Raw genomic sequence first — 19,699 nt, forward strand, 5'->3', positions numbered from 1 at the left:
GGTTAGAATTTGATCAGTCCTTTTATTTTTTTCTAGTTATTCCTTTTAGTTTCTGGAAGATTCTACTTGTTTAAAAATAAAACTCAACCATCTAGGGGAAGCAGAGAAGTGTCTGAAGCTCAATGCCTAAACAAGGGGTTCAGAACATTCTCACAGTTGATGTTGAGCCAAGCTAGAGAATCAAATAGTAAACGTGGCACTCTCCTTGGTCGTTTGCCCAAACCAGATGATGTCACCCAATCCTGCTTCAAGGGACAGGGGTACAGGATAAGATCACTGAAATAATCCTGCAACTCAAACCAAAAGGCAGTAGATGGGGGCTGAGTGTTGACCTGGAGTAGCTAGGTGCTCCTCCTAACACAAGAACATCAACAGGTACTGACCCTTTGTCACCCAAAGGTACGCCGTTGCCGCTTGTCCTTCTGTCACCTCCGCTGCCATCTCTGTTCTTGCTCCCCCGCCCTGAGGCCGGGCCACTCATCCGGTTTGGAGACTGATCATACACAAAGTTCCGGCAGGATGCAAGTTTGGACTCCAGAGCCTGAAGAGAAATGTGCTTTTGTCTCTCAGTAAAGACAGGATGTCCTCTTTCACCAGACATAGCAAAGACGACCTAAAACATTGTTTTCAAACCGTGCTGTGCTGGAATTCTAAGGCAGGGCTCAGGGGACTCCAATGTGTCTCCAATTCTCATAACCACTTGCCTGAAATTTTTGGGAGCATTCTGCAAAATCAGTAACTCCACCTATTGTCCAATTCTGCCTACAGAAAGTATGAAATCAAAGCTTAAGATTCATTTACTATTTTGTTTACTGTGTTAAACCTGTACTGAGTGGAAGTTTACGCAAGGTTTTGAACTTGGAGCAAACAGACACTGAGAAAACTAAAGGGGCAGGCGAGGCCTCTTGCCCCCCAGGGTTCTCACAGACATCTGTTTGTGTGACAGAAAACCAGAAAGCCAAGACACAAAATGTAAGGAATGTGTTGCAAGCTTTTATTAAGCTTAGTTATGAATGTAAGTTTGTCTGATCCATGACAAACTAATGAGATTAAAATTATATAGCTCTCAGCCTCCTTTTGAAAAATAAAAGAAACAAAAAATAAAATAAACAATAACAAAGAATACCCACATTATTGCTTAAACACATAAGAATCTTATCCTGTAATTAACATAAAACATGAAGGTCAGTTCCTTCCTTCTGGTCTTTCAAGAAGTTATATTAAATTCCTGAGGGAACAAATCAAGAGCAAGCGATTTTTAAATGGCCCTTAAATTTCTTCAAATTAAGAAAAAAAAAATCCATAGACTATTTCTATTGTCCCAAACTGCTTGAAAGAATGGAAGAAAAATGGTTCAAGAAAGAAAATAAGGCTGGGTGTGGTGGCATATGCCAGTAATCCCAACACTTGGAGAGCCAAGGCAGGAGGATCATTGTGAGTCTGAGACCAGCCTGGACTACAAAGTGACCACAAGGCCAACCTGAACTGCATAGTAAGACCTTGTCTCCACAAAAAACAAAAAAACAAAACAAAACAGAGACACCCAGAGATGGGAGGGAAGACTTCAGTTTGAGCTGTGGGCCTTGCTCACAGAAACTCCTCTGGGAGGCCCAGGGACTCTGCAGGACCAGCCACATCTAAAACTTATCTCTATTAAAGGTAAGATGCTTCCTTTTCAGGCATTATAAGAGACAGGTGAGAAAACATACCACACCCCAGGAAAGTGCAGTCTTACCCCAACTTTCCGCAGCAGGTCCCCCACAATGTTGAGGGCTGAAATCCGGGCCGCAGGCGTCAGAGGAGTCCCACTGCTGGAGCTATCCAAGCCTGGTTGTGCGAACAGAAGCATCATCACAACACCAGCCTATGGTCTGTGTACCAACATCTCTAGACTTGAAACTATGAGGGACAGAAGGGACATTTCCTTTTGCTTCTGGATGCTCCCTATTTCATTCAGGAGTTAACTGTGTAACATGGCAACACTCTGCTGCATGAACAGCTTTTTGAGTCCTTAAAATTACATTAAACATTTAGTTTCACATATTCATCTTCTCCAAGCTAAAGCCAGATGAGATTCAGGATGGTTGTAATCCTAGCACTCTGGGATCTGAGGTAGGAAGACTGCAAGACTGAGCCCAACCTGGGCACCTTAGCAAGATCCTGTCTCAGAATAAAAAGTTGCAAAAGGGCTGGTGATGTAGGTCCTTGTGAAGACTGGGTTCAATTCCTGGTAGTACAAAATAAATAAAAACAACAACAAAAAGCCAAAACAGGTCCTCTCCAATTCCTACAAATTCCATCCAGTTAACATTTACCAGCATCTGGGATAAATGCGTATGTGCACAGCCAGCCACTGTAAAAAGGTTCTGAGCCAAAGAGCCCTCTCTTCAAGGTAAAGTCTATACCAGCACCAATAGGTATATAACCACAGGCCCCGCTCATCTAAGATGAAAGTTAACACAATTCTAACTCATCGCCATCAAATGACGTGCCTCATAAGATATTCTAGAATCTAGCAGTCTCACCATTTCTTCACCACCAGGAGACAAGTTAAGGACTTAGGCAACATACAGGAGATTAAGTCACAGCCAGCCTGTTGGGGTTTGAATCCCAACTCTGCCATTTTCTTGCTGTGTGACTTATGATGGGCCTGTGGTGTGAATTCATAAAGTCACCATCCAAAGTCCTTTAAGCAGCTGGGAGGTACACGCTGAGCACTCAATACTTATTTGCTTTTAGTGTCTGCTACCATTAGCCTGATAAGAGGTCTCACAGTTAAGCAACCAGCAGAGGGCCTGGAGGAGGACACAAAGGTTTTGGTTTTACCACACAGCACTGGCTTTTTCTGGACCCACAATGCTTTGCACATTTTTTTTTTTTTTTTCCTTAGTTTGGTTATGGATACTTTATGTTTGGGAGATTTTCATGTTCAATAAGAGGATTTCTGTTTTCTGGTAGAAAACTCGGCCTTGCTAGGCCCACCTTCCTTGTGAAAGCAGAAAGTGACAGCTACCTCCTCAGATGGGGTTTCTACTTTCCAGTCAGCAGACTCCACTATACCCTCCTGCTCCACATCTAGGATCACAACACTCTGCTGTGGTGACCACCCCACACTGTTCCCCACTGTACGGCCCAGCCAAGACACCTCACCAGGACCCACCTCACAGAGGACGACTCTGAAACACAGAAAATCCTCCCTGCTCCCCATGCCCTTACCACGCCTGAATGTCCCTGGGGTGTTTAAAGCAGAGCCGAGTCCTCGATGAGCAATAGGAGTGGACGGCACAGAGCCTGTGGCCTGTACAGCTATGTCTGTCCTTTCGGCTTCCACCGCACTGGGCATGGGTGTCCTGGGCTTCTCTTGCTTCTGTTGCACAGCCAATTCCTGCCGCAAATCTGTGCCAGGAAAGAGACTCAGAAATGTAAGTCCCTGCTTTCAGGTTGGGGTGGAGGTCAGACAGGTACTAACAGGCCAGACAGGAAAAGAACTAGCAGGTGAGAAAGTCCAGGAGGAACCCAGAATGGAGCAGAGCCCGCCTGACCCCGCTTAACAGGTCTGCAAAGATACAGCATTTTCCTTGAGTAAAAAGGGTTTAAAAGGTTTAAAAATAAAATTTAAAAAAAAAGTCTTAAAAATCATGGCAGCAACACACTACTGCTTTGTGTTTTTAAAAATCTTTAACAATGAAGTGTACATAGAATCACAAATTAGTGTACTCTTCCAAATATTTTCCTAGATTATAAATGATCACCTATAACCTATAACATGGTGAATCACTGCATGTTCATATAGTGATATTTAGACACATAAATGTGTTTGAATATAAAGTATAAGCAATTTTTATTAATCATGAATGTGAACATTGATGCCTCCTGTTCATGACTTACTTTCTCTCCTTCAATGGTATGGGTGGGCAACTACCTTTGTATCTTTTTCTTGTTCTTTTTAACAACTATTTAACATAACACAAAATAAATCTATGTGGGTTTTTTTAAACCACCTTGTTACTAATGCGCATCAGGAACAACCACAGCTTTAGTATCCCTCATCTAAACTGCTTGGGACCAGAAGTGCTTAGATTTGGAAGTTTTTCAGATCTTGGGATATTTGTATATTTTACTGGTTGAGCACTGCTATTTTGAAACCAAATTTAAAATATTCTGAACACTCAACTAAAAGTTTTTAAACTTACTGTTTTTTTTTTTGTCCTCCATCTTCAGGCCACATATTAGAAATCAAATGTTACAAATAATCAATTAAGGCTTAAGAGGCTGGGGATACAGCTCAGTGGCACAGTGCCTGCCTGGCAAGCACAAGGTCCTGAGTTCGATTCTCAGAGCCAAATCTAAGCAAAAAAGACATTTAAAAAAATCTCTTATCACTCATTGTGGATGCCACATTTCCTGATACAGCAAAGTTCTATCTCTGGGACTGCCAACCTCCACTGAACAAATGCTAAAGAGGTTTCAGAATTCTCAGTCCAATATACCAGTCACCACAAAGACCTAAAAAGAACAGACTGATGAGTAATTCTACCAACAGGGCTCGCCTCCCCACAAAACTCACACCATAGGGCATCAAGGCGGTATGTCAGTTTCAGACCAAGAAGGCTCTCTCCCAATGAATTCCACTGTCCAGAGCCAAAACCCCAAACAAAGGCTTAAACTGTGAACTTCAAAGCTATTTCTGTACATATCTATCAGATTTGAGGGCTGAGAATTCTGAGCACTGGGCAGGTACCAAGGAAGCCCCACAGGATCTGACTGGACAACCCACGTGCTGGAAGGTGTGCAGATTTCCAGCAAAGGCAGTGATGAATAAGGCCACAGTGCAGCATGGCATCAGAGATGGAGAGGAAACTACGCTAGTAAAGACAAAGAACAAGGCTAAGACCTCTGACCTCTAGCTTCATCCTTCAGTCGCTGAACAGATTCTAGGAGATTCTCCTTTTCATCAAGTTCACTTTCCAGGAAGGCATTTCTTTCAATGGCTTGATTCAATCGCTGCTCAAAGTCTTCCAAAGACATGATCGTGGCTCTAGGTGAGAGAAGAGCAAGGTTATCCAAAATGGGAAATGGCAGCATTTATCTGGTACCTACACACCCAAAAGATATGAGGGTCAGATATACCTGGGCACAAGTCCCAGCACTGGTCGTCCTAGATGCCACAGGTGGGGACAAGTAATCTTCAGGGGTTCAGGCTCATTAGCTGCAGAATGGGAATGTGAGAACTCAGGTTGTGTTGGGGGTGCATTAAAGCAATATCCACACAGATGCTAAGAGCAACATGCTCCACTTTCTCTTAGAAGCTCACAGTGCAGGCTAGTATTCAGAGTAATCTAATAAAGTGCATATGCAATTTAGTGACATGCATTTAAAAAGGTAGAAGGGAACAGCTTCCACCTGTCAGCTAAAGTTTAATAAGTTCCAAATGTCTAGCCCTGATCCAGTTGACCTATCAACACCCAATTCTTACAAACAGTGCAGACATTTCGTTAGAATATAGTGTTGTAAAGGCACTGAGAAGTGCTGTAATGGAGAAATCTGTTTAACTCTGGGCCAGCTACTTTCTCTGTACCTCAATTTACTCATATATGTAAATCACGGTTCATAAAGGTTCCTCCATACTAGAGGTAGGCTGGGCAAATTAGGACAAAAGCACATAACAGATATTCCATATATAAGAGCTCAGAAAACACCAGCAATTTTTATTATTGACCCGTGTTTTCCTCTAGCAAGCCAATAATATTTTGCATTGTAATTCTATTTCATGTTGGCTTGAAGCATATGTTTAGATTAGAACCTAAGAGTTAAAACCCAGTTTCTACATGCAGACTAAATGGGTGTCCTTGTTTCTTTAGTTATAAGGTAAGGTTTGATTCATTCACTTATTCAACATATTCTATCATATCTTGATTGAATAAGGTTAATACCTAACCTCAAAATATCTTTACAACAAGTCAATGGTTTAAAGTTACCAAAAGTGCCAGATTAAAAACAACAAAGTGGTAACATTTAGGAGTCTAATACCAGAATCAGTTCAAATGACCCTGAGGTTGCGATGCCAAATTGAAAAAAAAGGATAAAATATATAAAATACATAATCATGTAATAATGAATACACAAAGTAGAAATACAGAAATGCAGACATGCTGCGTTTATGAAGCAGAAGACTCACCATCATGAAGAAATCAGTTCTGAATTAATGAAAAATTTGTCACCACCTTGATAAAAGTACTAATGAATATTTACTAGGGGAAGGAAGACAGAGGGACTGGTGTGAAAACCATATCATAATGAAACAAGAATGGTGCTGAGCACTCTGGAAAAGACCTCAGGAAACTAGTCCCAGCAGGTATAAGGCACACACAATTAGTGTAGAGACCTAGCAACTATCAAAAGTGTGCTACCAGTTAGAACAGGTTTAGATCTGGGAGCCAAAAGTCCCGAAATAAATGCAAAAACATGCATTAACTGAATGTCTGATGAAAGACGGCGAAAGTCCAAGTGTAGGCCTGAGGACCTCTGGGCAGTCATGTAGCATCAAACCTCGAAGGGATCAGGAATTTAAACAAAATTGATATTTGCTCAAAACATACTATTTGCCTTCTGAAAAACCACAGAACTGAAGAATAATATCAGCAGTGCGTATGTCATTTCTGACCCAGCATGAATCACTGTCTCCTCACTGTACCTGACCAGCATAACAGCATCATAATATGGGCAGGGCGTGTCACTGGGACATAAGCTACTAACAGAATATTTGCTGTCAAAGAAAAGTCAGCATTCTTGTGCAACCTAAATAAAATAATTTTTATGTGTTGCATGCATTTATATTCTGTATGTATATATTACGTATTATTTACATATAATCATTCTCTTCTATTGTACTTTTTTTATTTAAAGAAAACTTCTGTTCAATGATCCAACAAAAACTTGGTAATATGATTATCTATCTTACCCACTTAAAACATACATGTAGTTATAGCCTTTAGAGCACTTTCCTTCCCTTTATAATCATTTTTTATATTTTGAAATTTTATCAGTCAACTCATGTATAACAGCATTATTTATTGCAATAAAATTCTGAAACAATGACTGAAAGCTGTTAATCTCAGCCAGTTATGGAGAATTTAAAATGGTTCAATAGGAAGCAGTTTGGTAAATATGAATATTAAAAGATACTTATGTTAGATAAAAACACATGGAAATAGAATCGGATTAAGTCAGTGTAACCTCTGTAGGATTTTACAGTGTTTTAGTCCTGTATATGAAACAAAATAACCTTTAAAGGATGCACTTGATTTTTAGTTACTTCCAATACTGTCCTAGATCTCTCCTTACACAAGGCCCACCCTCCCCAACAAAGGGAACTTATAGGCTACCATGTAAGGATGATAAAAGCAACCAACCAACTGATGCTGCTGAGAAGTTACCCTTCTTGCAATAGACTGTCTAATTTACCAAAAAGAACTACTAATGTTTTATAATAAAATCTTAATATTTTATTAAAGTTTTCTCAAAATAAAATTTTGGTGTTCTAGAAGTTTATTCATCCTATAACCATGATCTGGGCCTCTACCTCATTTGATTGTAACACTCAACTATTCAACATTTGGCCAAAGTGTGAATCCAATGCACCTTGAGAGATAGAGGGAAGGAAGAAAACATAAAAATGCTAGAAGAAAATATAGGCTAAGTGCTTTATAAACACTCAAGTGCAGGTCATTCCATTACTCACAAACTTGACTACACAGAAATCAAATAAACTGAACACAATAAAGCACATAACAAAGCCAGAGAAAAATACCAAACTCCAAGGACTCAATTCATATCACAAACACATAAGAGGAAACCAATCAACCATCCAATTTAAAAATAATACTTGCCTAACATATGCAAAGCTCTGAGTTTGATTCCTGGCAACACAAAAACAAAAATGAACAACAAAAACCAGGCAAAAAATAAAGTTCATAGAGAAGGAAGCAAAATACCTCTTAAGCATATAAAAAGGAGCACAGGATCACTCAGAATTCAGAAAGGCACCCATTTCTCACGTATGTGATTAGCAGAAATCCTATGCTTGAAAACCATTGTTGGTGAAGCTCTTTGAAGAACAGGAATTCACATTCATAGCTATTGGGACTGCAGATTGGTGCAACCATATATAGAGAAAACAACTGAGCATACATACAGAAGTCCATCAAAATCACCTATGTATATATCCTCATACCCAACAGTTTCACTTCAGGAAATATATTCTACAGATATGCATCTCTGCTTAGTTATTCATTCCAACAATGCTTACTGTTGAGGAGTGGATATGCTACAGATAACCATATACTGCAGACTGAGTAGGTGCATAATTATGGTGTCTGTCATACAACACAATACCAATCATCCCACAGACTATTACATAGGTATTTAGGGAAGAAAAAGGACCAAGGAATGCTGTGCCCTAAAACAGAATGCTCTCCAAGATTTACTGTTATGTGAAAGGGCTAGATGTACAACGCTATGGCCAAAAATTTTTTTCTTTTTTGTGGAAGAACCAGCATAAAAAAACAAAACTCCACTCTCCTGTATATTATCTTTGAGCCGTATGACTATACAGCATTCTGTGGGAAACTGTATTATTCATCCCTCCCTGTATCCACACCCTTGCTGCGGCTTCACTATGAGTGGAAGACATTTTCCCACCCTTTGACTCAATGTGGTCATGTGACTTGCTGTGCTCAATGATACATGGGTGGAAATGATAGTATGGAGCTGCTTGCCAGCAATCAGAATGCGGCTTTACATATAACAAGCACATATATGCGTACGTACATACAGGCATAATACTCATATAAATCCATACTACTCAAGTTAACATGATAATTGATACAGCAATCCAGAAATTATATCCTCGACCAAATAAAGAAGCCAGAATTGAATCCCAAGATCTGTAAGAAAATAACAACAGAGTTGACTTCAATTCAGTGGCAAAAAGTGCTATGAAAATTAGCTATCCACTTAAAATAAGTTGAGTTACTTAGAAGGCTGAAACAGAACGGTCTCAAATTCAAGGTCAGCCTGGGCAACTTAGCAAGCAAGACCCTATCTCAAAATTAAAAAAGGCTGTGATTGTAGAAAGAAATCTTTATCTTACTCTACATACAAAACAAAACAAAACAAAACAAAACAAAAACAAAAAAATACCTACATGAATTAAGGCAGTAAGAAAATGAAACAATCTTGAAAACAAGGGTGGTAGAGAGTCAACACATATAATCAAAGAGCTGAGCATACTCCCCTAATGAAGTCATAACAGAATAAAAGGAGACATAATTAATAACCTAAAAATGCTAATTTTTTGTATGGAAACTGATACACAAAGTCAACAAACGAAAGATTACTTTGGAAAAAATATTTTCAATATAGGACATATCGATTCTCAGCCTTTTGGCTAAAATCAAGTGTAGTATTTGTTTTTATCAATATAGGACATAAGATTAGAAGCAAAAATATACAAAAACTCTTACAAATTGACAGGAAAGAAGGTTTCACTGCTATATTCTAATGAATTAGCCAATTCAACTGCAGCAATTGAAACACATAATTTTGAAGATAATCAAACTGTAGTTCTTACCAATTAAAAATGATCCCCCAGGGTTGGGGATTTAGAGCTCAGTGGCATAAGCATAAGTGCCTGCCTGGCAAGCGAGAGGTTGCAAGTTCAATCTCCAGTACCAAAAAAACCCCAAAATCCCCAAATTAAAATGACATTAATTCAGGCATTTCCCCTTAAAAATAATGTGAAAAGAAACAAATGACTATAGAAAAACCAGAGCAAGATGTTAACATGCCCAAGAAACCCGTACTTGGATCTTATTACAGCCAAGTTGTTCAGTCGAAGAGTAACTCATTCAGAAAACCTCAACACATCAGAGGAGAGTTCTGTAATGCAGAAACTTTTAACTGCTATTTCTAAAGCTACAAACAGCAGCACTTGAGCAATAAGAAGTGGCAAAGCCTCAAAAATGATGGTTCCCACTAAATCTGTGAACACTACATCTCAGAACATACGATTTATATGGCCTCCTGCTGCTAAAGTCACCACAATAATATCCTTCAAACAAGGCAGCAGCAGAACCTCTGCCACTGTTACAATTAAAAACAGTTCTATCTAGTGTCAACCAAAAAGTTCCATCTAGTGTCAAAATCAGTTCTCAGGATATAAAAAGAAGGAAACAACTACTATAAACATGACATCGGAATCTATAGCCAGGCCTTTTCATTTTCCAGTATCAAACTGACAAAAAAGTCAAAAAGCACTGACCAACAAAGACATACTATAACAAAAGCAACAGTTCATAGATCAGCTGAGCCCAAAGAAACCGCAGGAGAAAAGCTCATCTGAATGCACGGAAAGCTGGCAGGCAAGAACACGGAAAAGGCCTCCTAACTATAGTTGTTACCCTGCGCGAGCCGGAAACACAAAATGATACCCAGTTGAATCCTCTTGGACTTCTATAGCAGAAGAAAATGAACAAGGATTATTTACTGAAAAACTAAACAACACAATTTCTTAATGCCTGAACCTGATTAATAAGGGATGCCTAAAAGAAAAAATACTAGCCACACTGAATGACCTGAATAGAAACACTCCAGGTGCTAAAACACGTACTAAATATTGGATATGTCTTGTACATATGGAGCCAATCACAAGTCCTATTGAAAATATTATCTCAATCTATGGGAAAGCCATTCTGCCAGGAACCTGATGTATTGAAGACACGAGACACACAACTATAAATATTTTAACAATGAAGAGGCAGAAAAAGTTAATTGTAGTGAAAACACTGGAGATGCTTACACAACCAACGTACAAAGCCAGGAAATCAACATTGAAGGTACAGGTACAAATCTAGAGCCAGGAAAACTAGAAACAGAGAACAAACATAGAAATGGGGTACTTCAAGATTATAAAAAACAGCAAGACAAAAAAAAAATAATTCAACCAACAATGTTAAACCCCTGATACAGAAAACAGTTGCATAAGTAAATATATCTACTATGCCATACCTGCAAAGTATAAAAAAGAAGATGTGACTTGACTAAACAAATTCTGTATTTAAAGAGCTAAAGTTTCTAACACCAGTGGGTTTTCAATGTCTTCTAGGGAAGACTTTTAAATTGCCAGACACGTTAAAAGACTATTCTTGTGCATCCTCATTGGAACAGTTACCAGGGTTGGGAGGTGAAATTGACACTTTTGTATGTGGCCTAAAAGAACACTGTGCCACTCAGACAACAGAAGAAAAATAAAGTTCCAAAGAGGAATGAGGGTTTTCATTACCCACTGGGGCTTTTGTTTGTGTGGCTTCGTATTTCCCTTGGACCTCAAGTTGGCCAAGTACCGTCACAGAACTGAGATCCTGTACTAACATTCAGGCTACAGGTGGAGGTGCCCAGTTATATACAGAAAGCTAATTAATCTCAACAATCTGAGTTAATCTCAAACTTAATCTCAACAGACTGAGTTTGTCTTTAAGATAAGGAAATTTTATTTGTGTATTTATAGTGTACCTTAAATATATTTTAGATTTTTTTTTTTGTGGTACCAGGGATTAAACTCACAACCTTGCGCTTGCCAGGCAGGTGCTTATGCGGCTGAACTAAATCACCCAGCCCCATGTTCCTTAAATATAAATAGGTTTGTTTTCATGTTACCTTGTTTATTAAAAATAAATACAGTAATGATGTGTCATCAGAAAATGAAGTGTTCCAGATAAAATTTATATAACTATTACATGGGCATGTTTCAAAAAGTTATTATGCACTTCCCTGCCTTTAAACAAAGTATTGACAATGCTTTTTGGCCTTGTGAAAGTCAAATTTTAGGGCTTAGAGCCATGTACGGTAGAACACACTGAGACAGAAGAAAGACTGTAAGTTCAAGGCCCGTCTGAGCTACATAGTGAAACCCTGTGTCCAAGAAAATCCAAACTGGGTCAGGAAATAAAGCGCAATGTCTGGGCTCTTGGGTTCAATCCCAGATACCAAACCAAGTAAGTCAAAAGTTGCAATGTATAGCACTACTCTCTTAAGTATTAAGACATACAAGGCTTGTCTCTTTGATGGTAAGGTTCCTCACTGTCTCTGTGATGATGAGTCTGCATCTGTGGTCTTCACCTCTAACTCTTGTTTGCAAATGAATTTGCAAAGGATGGTCACCTGAACGCCCCATTTCTAACAGAGGTATTTCTTGAACTGTACAGAAAAAAATGGTCAAATTTAGTGTCTATTCAAAACTTTAAATTTGAGCTTGTTTCTTTTGTTTGTTCTGCTTTACAGCTTGCCTATGTTAAAATTTTGACTTTCATAACCCCATTGATAGTTTATAAGCTATATTATAAAAGAATTTGGGGAGGAATACATATTCAATGTCATTCTACTTTAGGTAGTATTTCTAATTTTTTTTTTTTTTTTGCCTTTTTCGTTTTTTTATCGGTACCAGGGATCGAACTCACGACTGCCTGCTTGCAAGGCAGATGCTTATGCCGCTGAGCTAAATCCCCAGCCCCTTTAGGTAGTATTTCTAAAACAACCAATGTTCATACTTGTTTTCTTTTGCATCATATAAAAACCTCACTGTTAAATCATGTCCACCAAGACATGATTACATACAGTAAATAATTTTCTTGTCTCCAAACATAAATACCACCAATAAATTTGTTTTATAAGGTCTGAACTAATACTTGAATAACACACAACCTCTATCAACCCTATAGTTTCAAATAAGTGAAGAGTAAAAAACTGTATGAAATGTGATGTAAAGAACATGTACTTGGTCTTATGTTCATTTCATATTTGTGCCTTTATTATCTTCTCATATTCTGAGAGTAGGAATTTTATTATTACTACACTGTTTACTAAAATGTATACAATAAAAATATCTGTGATAATGTTCCAATAGGGAGACACATATGCAAAACCATAAAGGGGCTATTTTTCTATTTTCAATGTCTTTACAACACACTTGGCTTCTAACAGCAAAAAGTGTAACAATGTAGTATGCATGTCACAGTATTTGTTGATGTAATAAATTTTATGACTATAGCATAAAATGCAAGGACCATAATTTTGAAACTGTAAGACTGCAGTGATGTCACATTGCGAAGGAAGTAATATAATACTGAATAGACTACAAAAAACTAATAATGTGGCATGGCCTGTAATCCTGGCACTCTGGGAGGCTGAGGCATGAGTACCGCAAGTTCTGGCCCAGCCTGGGCAATCTAGCAACCTAGAGAAAACAACAAATCATGGCTGGGGATGTAGTTCAACAGAACAGCCCAGGGTTCCAACCCCAGTACCAAAAAAAAAAATAAATAAAAAAATAAATGTATAGGGTACAGAATATATATATTCTTAAAAAGCAAGAGTTTTATTTCTCCCAAAAGCACCTAAGGTCACAATAATCAACCCATGTTAGTTATTCCGCTGAACTACAGAATAGTAGTGTAAGAAATACTGTTGTTGGAGCACATTCCTTTCCTTCTTACATTAGGGCCTTCAGACATGCTCTCCTCCTGCCTGGAATGTTCTTATAACTCTTCTTTGGACATTGGCTATTCATCCCTCTGGTCTAGCATTTCTTCTAAGAAGGCTTGCCCGACACTCTCCCATCAGTGGCCAAGTGAATACTTCCTGTCACAGGCCCCATCGCACAATGGATTTCAGTATTTCTTCCTATAATTCAGCTGCTCTTATTTACTTATTGTCTATCTTCTTCTGGAGATGAAGATCCAGAAAGGCACTGGCTGATTTTATTTTACTCACTGCTGAGTTCTCTATATTCCACTCATTGCCTCCTACCGAGGTGCTGGGGAAAGAGACCAAAGCTCCCAACCTGCTTCCTCCTTCCCAACATACCGTTTGGCTCTTTCCAAGTCATCATTTGCTTGCTCCAGCTCCCTAATGTATTTCTGTAGTTGATCTTTAATGGCTTTCGTCTGTGCCAGGTCATCTTCCAAAGCTGAGATCTGCCGGTAGCCTTCAGAATGCTGCATTTCAAATTTTTCCTGAAGGGCAAAATCCACAATAAGTGAATGATTTAAGACTTTGAGAAGCTATATGTATGTCTCTTCTCTGTCATCTCCTACAAATACAGCCATTCATCTATTCCTCCCCTTCCCTAAGTCCTTCCAGCACCCTGCCTCCTCTCGAGGGTTTCTCTTCCCCAGATTTTAAATGGGACTCCTCCTCCTATCATCCTTGCGGAGTTAGCTCCAGCCATCCTTTCCCAGGCTCCTGCCTAAATTCAGGCAACAGAATCTTCTCTCTAGAGGCCTGGAATGTTGAGCGAGTGACCAAAGCTGTTAAGAACAGGTAGCAATCATTCAAAGTGAGCAGATCCTAAGCAACTATGGTATTCCAACAACATCCTGAAGGCTTCCTGCCTTCTGGTCCCATGAGTACCCTGGTACCATGCCCACTCCCAAACCCGGTCCCTATAGTCAGCACCTAAAAACCAACAATCTTCCAATAAATCACTTAAGGTGTCCACAGCTGAAGAAAGCCCCATGACCAGGGCAATGTGGATCTGCTTCACACACCATATTACGAGGAGATTATTAGGAGCAATTTTGGTTGCTTGTGTGCCTCCCAGTAGGAAAAGCACATCAGGTACTGAGTATGACAACTGTACTAACTTTTTGATCCTGTAGCATGGGAAAAGTTATGACAAATTTCTGGATGGGGAGGGGAGAGGAAATGGAAGAGAAAGAAAATTGTTATTAATTATGGAAGAAAGCCTAGTGCAATTGGCCAGGGCTTTCCAAAGCAGGGGAGAGACCACTCTATGACAAGTTGTTGCTCATTTGGAGCAGATAACTTATCACATACTTGTGCTGCACCAACCTTCAGCCTCGTACACTTATCTACATACACTGTCTCACTTATCCAACATCAGAGATGCAGGCACTCAGGGTCAGTTACTTATCTCGCTCAAAGCTAACTGGTATCAAATGACAGGAGCAAGATGAAGCCCAAGCCATCTGAGCTGGGGCTCCTGAGACAGTGATGGATGCTCAATGGCCCTAAACCACTTCAATCCAGATCTTCAAGGTACAGATGATTTTCTTTCTCCCTCTCTTTTCAAGATTCTGTGTGTGTGTGTGTGTGTGTGTGTGTTACTTGGGATTGAACCCAAGGCCTTCCACCTGAGTATTATCCCCAGCCAATAATCAGTATTTTAAGACACAGTCTCACTTGTTGCTCAGGCTGGGTTTGAACTTGCAGTCACCTGCCTAGGTCTCCTAGACTGCTGGGATGGACACATGCCTTCTCCACATTCAGCTTTCAGAATCCTTCCCTTCATCAAACACCCTTCCACAAACACAACATAAAACAAAACACATCCCACAAGAAAGGCTCAAGGTCGAGTTCAAAAGTTAAAAACAAAGGCAAGCTCTGCTTCATGACTAGATCCAGTCAACAAAGTTGTTGCTACAAACAATCCATATGCGCCAGGAGGTGATGTAATAGTGCTGAGCCAGAGGGGCATGGCAAAAGGCCCTGGGAAAGAATGGCCAAAGAACAGCAGATTATTCACAGGGTAATGACAGGGAGGGCACTCCATGTCCTCCAGCGGCAGGGACCCCTCTGATGCTCCTATTTCCTGGCTGAGAGTAGAGAGTGGGTATCTCAACTCAGGAAGAGGCAGCCTAGCCCTACACACAGATTGGTCCCAGGTGTAGGGGACCCTTTATTTCGTGACATCTTCATATAAAACACAATCCCGGGCCATTAGTATCAATTCTAAGGTGGGTTCAAGGAGGATGTGGGGAACAGACTCCTCCACCCACATACACATGCAGACAGTCTCCCCTTTGAACTTGTGACTTGAAAAGCTGTTGCTGGAATGTTGGGCTTTCATTTGGGGCTGATTATAAAAAGGTGTCAGCTGATGAAGCATCAATGGATGCTCTGTTTGATCCTTTACAGGCTTTTGTATTCAGCGTGTGATGAATGAGCCAGTTGTCAAGAACTCGTCAGCTGAACACATCTCTCTTAGGTGACTGACAAATATTTACTAGTGATTGTGTACTCTTTCTCCAAAGTGTTTGTATCTCTACCCCTGCTCTGCTCCAAGTCTGTCATGAGGTTGTCATAAAGACATCTTCTGCAGGTTTGAGGGCTCAGTGTTTTGCTTTTTGCAGTACTAGGAATTGAACTTCGGGTCTTACACACGCTATGCAAGCACATCAGTGCAAGTTCCCAGTTCCCAGTCTTTTTTATTATATTTTTAGATATAGTTTATTACATTTTTAGATATAGTTAAATTGCCCAGGATACTTGAACTTGGGATCCTCCTGCCTCAGTCTCCCAAGTAGCTGGGATCATGTATGTATGCCACTTGACTCAATAAGGCTCAATCTTGAAGTAGATAATTACTCAGTAATGGAGTGATATTTACTTAGCATCTGTGGAGGCCTCTTACTCTCCAAGCCATAGATCACACCACAAATCCCTCTAACCATTCCGAGTTCCCTTTAATTTAAGAACAAGGGCAATTCTTTATTGCCTATGGCAGGATTATGGTGTGCATTCTTGTAGGGGTCAGGCTGCTAACAATGAGACACGTGGGCCACATGCAGGACAAGCAGCAACCAGCACTTAAACTTCAGCGTCAGGGGTACAGAGACCAAGACAGATTGGACTCAGCTTTCTACTGAAATGACCAGGTCCACTTCTCAAGGGAAGTCAGAAATCCAGATTATTCTGCAAAGTTTTATAAATCTTAGATACTGACATTATAATATGAAAAGAAAACACTAAAGATACTAACTGCTATTGAAAACAGAACCCATAAACAAATGCTGAGCACTAATTAATGACAAGCAGGTTGAAGTATTTGGGGAAAGTGTATAGACTCCTGCAATTTTGAAATGCACCAGAAAGAGCAGGACAGATGGACAAGAACATTATAAATAAAAAGCAAGAATGGTCATTGCCATGGTAGAACCTAGGGGGTATATATACAGATATTCACTGGAAAACTCTTTCAAACTGTGTGCTTCATGGTACACTTGGAATACTGAAAAACAAGCAAACATCTACAGACGAATCTGTGGATGGTAAGGCTGGACTCTCTGGTCTACAATACATAACATGAACTTCATTACTCAGGTTCCAAGATCTTGGAGACCTTTCTCTCTGTTGGAATCACCAATGCACTTGCTCGTCTCACTTTTTTCCACATGCACGTAAGGCCAGGCTTCCTACTTGACGCTCATTCTTATCTTCATGTCTGTTACAGTTTAGACCTAGATTATCCTCCAAAAGTCTCACATGTTCGGAAATGGGGTTTCTAGCAGGTGCCTGGATCATGGGGATGCTATACTCATAAATGGAGTAACATGCTATTAGACGGGGCTGGGGATTCAGCTCAGCGGCATAAGCGCCTGCCTTGCAAGTGTGCGGTCATGAGTTTGATCCCTGGTACCAATAAAAATGAAAAAGACAAAAAAACCAAAATAAACCACGCTATTAGTGGGTTGGGCCTGTTCAGAAGCGGTGGGCCACCAGGGAAGGAGTGTGTATTTTCCTTTGCACTCTGCTTCCTGTGTCAAGGTATGAACAGCTATCCTTTGCCCAGGCCCTTCCAATGTGCTATTCTAATATGCTTCAAATATGCTGTTTCAGCCAGGCATGGACTAAAAGTTTTATAGCTGTGAGTCAAATAAATTTCTTCTCCTTTAAGCTGTGAGTGTTGGGTAGTTTGTCTCAACAACCAGAAAGTGACTAAGATGGAATTTGGTGCCAGGAATGGGGCTCTGGCCAAGATGATACCTGATCATGTGACTTAGAAGCTCTGGAACTAGTTTATGGGGAGAGTTTGGAAAGATTTGAAGATGCTGGTGAGAGAAACCATAGATGGCCTGAGACAGGCTTGATGGGAAATTCTAGTTACCACTCACATGACCAGAATGCTAATAAAAATGCAGACAGTAAAAGACAAGGCTCAGGATGTTTCAGCTGGAAATAAGCACTCAACTGGCAGTCAAACTCAAGACCATGTGTGTTACTGGCTCACAGAAAAGTAGTCTTCATTTTGCTTACATCCCGAGTCCTTTGGGGAGTGTGAGGTTAAGGATGATAAATTTATAATCTGACAGAGGAAATTTCAAGGCAGTCCAATGTTCAGTCTTCTACATGGTTACTGCTGGTGGCTTTCAGCAGTTTTATAAGAAAAACAGGAATGAAAAGCTCGTTTAAAATTTTCAGTTTAGTCAAAAGGAAGTGCTTGCAAAATTGGAACAAAGAACATGGCTGCTGAAAAGATTAGCATTCAAAAGAAGACAAAAAAAAAAAAAAGTCAAGCACTTTCCACTTGAATAACAGGAAAGATAGCTTGAGGGCATCTTGGGACAGTGACAGACCCAACTTTTCAAAGGCTCAAAAATGCAAAAGTGAAAAACTTTGCTTTGAGAAGAAAGCCTCCGGGCATCCTGCCCAACTAGGGAACTTGTTCTAGGGATTAGGTTCACAATATTTAGCCATTTAGGCACTCAGAAACCTCTGCAGCCATGATCCAAGGAGGCCAAGGTATTGCTTAAACCTGGACGTAACTAAGGATATTTTTGGCTTTCACAACCTTGGGAGGATGGGGGAGTCTGCTAGTGGAATCCAGTAGATGGAGTCTGAAAGAGTTTTGGCCCAGACAGGACACCGTAGCTGATAAAGCCTCGGGCAGAACCAAGGCGCTCCATCTTCCCCACCCCTAGGAATTTGTCCCTGGAGCCAAACTAGTCCCAGTGAGATACCTGTGCATCCCTAATGCCCCCTCAGGCTCCATCCCAAACCTAGGCTACTTATATTGCCTCCACTCCATGTGCTCCACAGGGATCCCAGACCCCAGGGTGGGGGTGGGGATGGGTCCTCTCCTCACATTCTTAAAATAAAGGTCATTTATATTTCATACTTCTTATCTTTTCAGCCGCCACTGGTCCCCACAGTTCTATCAGAGTCCAGGGAGGCTAGTGAACATTCTACAGTGTAAAACTCACCCCTCACACCAGAGAACTGCAAAGCCTCAAATCTCAAAGAAACCTTACCCCTTACCCATGGGGGACACATTTTGTTTGTTTTGGTACCAGGGATCGAACCCATGACCTCGCATTTACCAGGCAAGCCCTTGAGCCACTGAGCTAAATCCCTGGCAAGGGGGACACATTTTGATACGTTTTGCTATGCCCAAAATTTGAGGCAATAAACTGTATACATACTATTGTTTTTTCCTGAGCTTACATACCTATGATACCATTTAATTTATAAACTTTAAGAAATGAGCCACAATAAAATAGGATAATTTAAACAAATCATATAATAAATTATTAAAAGCTAATGAATTCTTTATTCCTGGAATTTTCCATATAATAGTTTCAGATTTCAGTTGACTACAGGTAACAAAAACTATGGAAAGTGAAACCATCTGCAGACTGCTACAGGTACAAGAAGAGAAACCTGCTCTAGATTGGCATTCCCCAGGGCAACATTCTGTCATGACAGAACTGCTCTACAGCCCTTTTGTGTGTTGTTACACATGAGCCACATGTGGCTGGCTACCAGGCCCAGAAATAAGGCTAGCGTGAATTAACGTTTTTTAAATTTTTTTTTTATTAACTTACACTTCAATGCCACATGTAGC

General features: G+C 40.1%; 1 protein-coding gene across 3 annotated transcripts in view; it reads right to left on the minus strand.

Moving 5' to 3' along the window:
* The window catches only part of Nde1 (nudE neurodevelopment protein 1), a 31,296-nt gene that overhangs the window by 1,860 nt on the left and 9,737 nt on the right, over positions 1-19,699 (minus strand). For all 3 annotated transcript variants that reach the window (XM_003477793.5, XM_005007515.4, XM_013141692.3), the window contains exons 4-8: positions 13,921-14,069; positions 4,902-5,038; positions 3,217-3,396; positions 1,736-1,827; positions 384-541 (exon numbers count right to left, since the gene is read on the minus strand). In XM_003477793.5, the coding sequence (XP_003477841.1) occupies positions 384-541; positions 1,736-1,827; positions 3,217-3,396; positions 4,902-5,038; positions 13,921-14,069 (716 nt within the window). The remainder of the gene's footprint in view (positions 1-383; positions 542-1,735; positions 1,828-3,216; positions 3,397-4,901; positions 5,039-13,920; positions 14,070-19,699) is intronic.

This window comes from Cavia porcellus, unplaced genomic scaffold, assembly GCF_034190915.1.
Source record: "Cavia porcellus strain 051 isolate PalLab524CR breed Dunkin Hartley unplaced genomic scaffold, mCavPor4.1 scaffold_16, whole genome shotgun sequence".
Taxonomy (NCBI): Eukaryota; Metazoa; Chordata; class Mammalia; order Rodentia; family Caviidae; genus Cavia; species Cavia porcellus.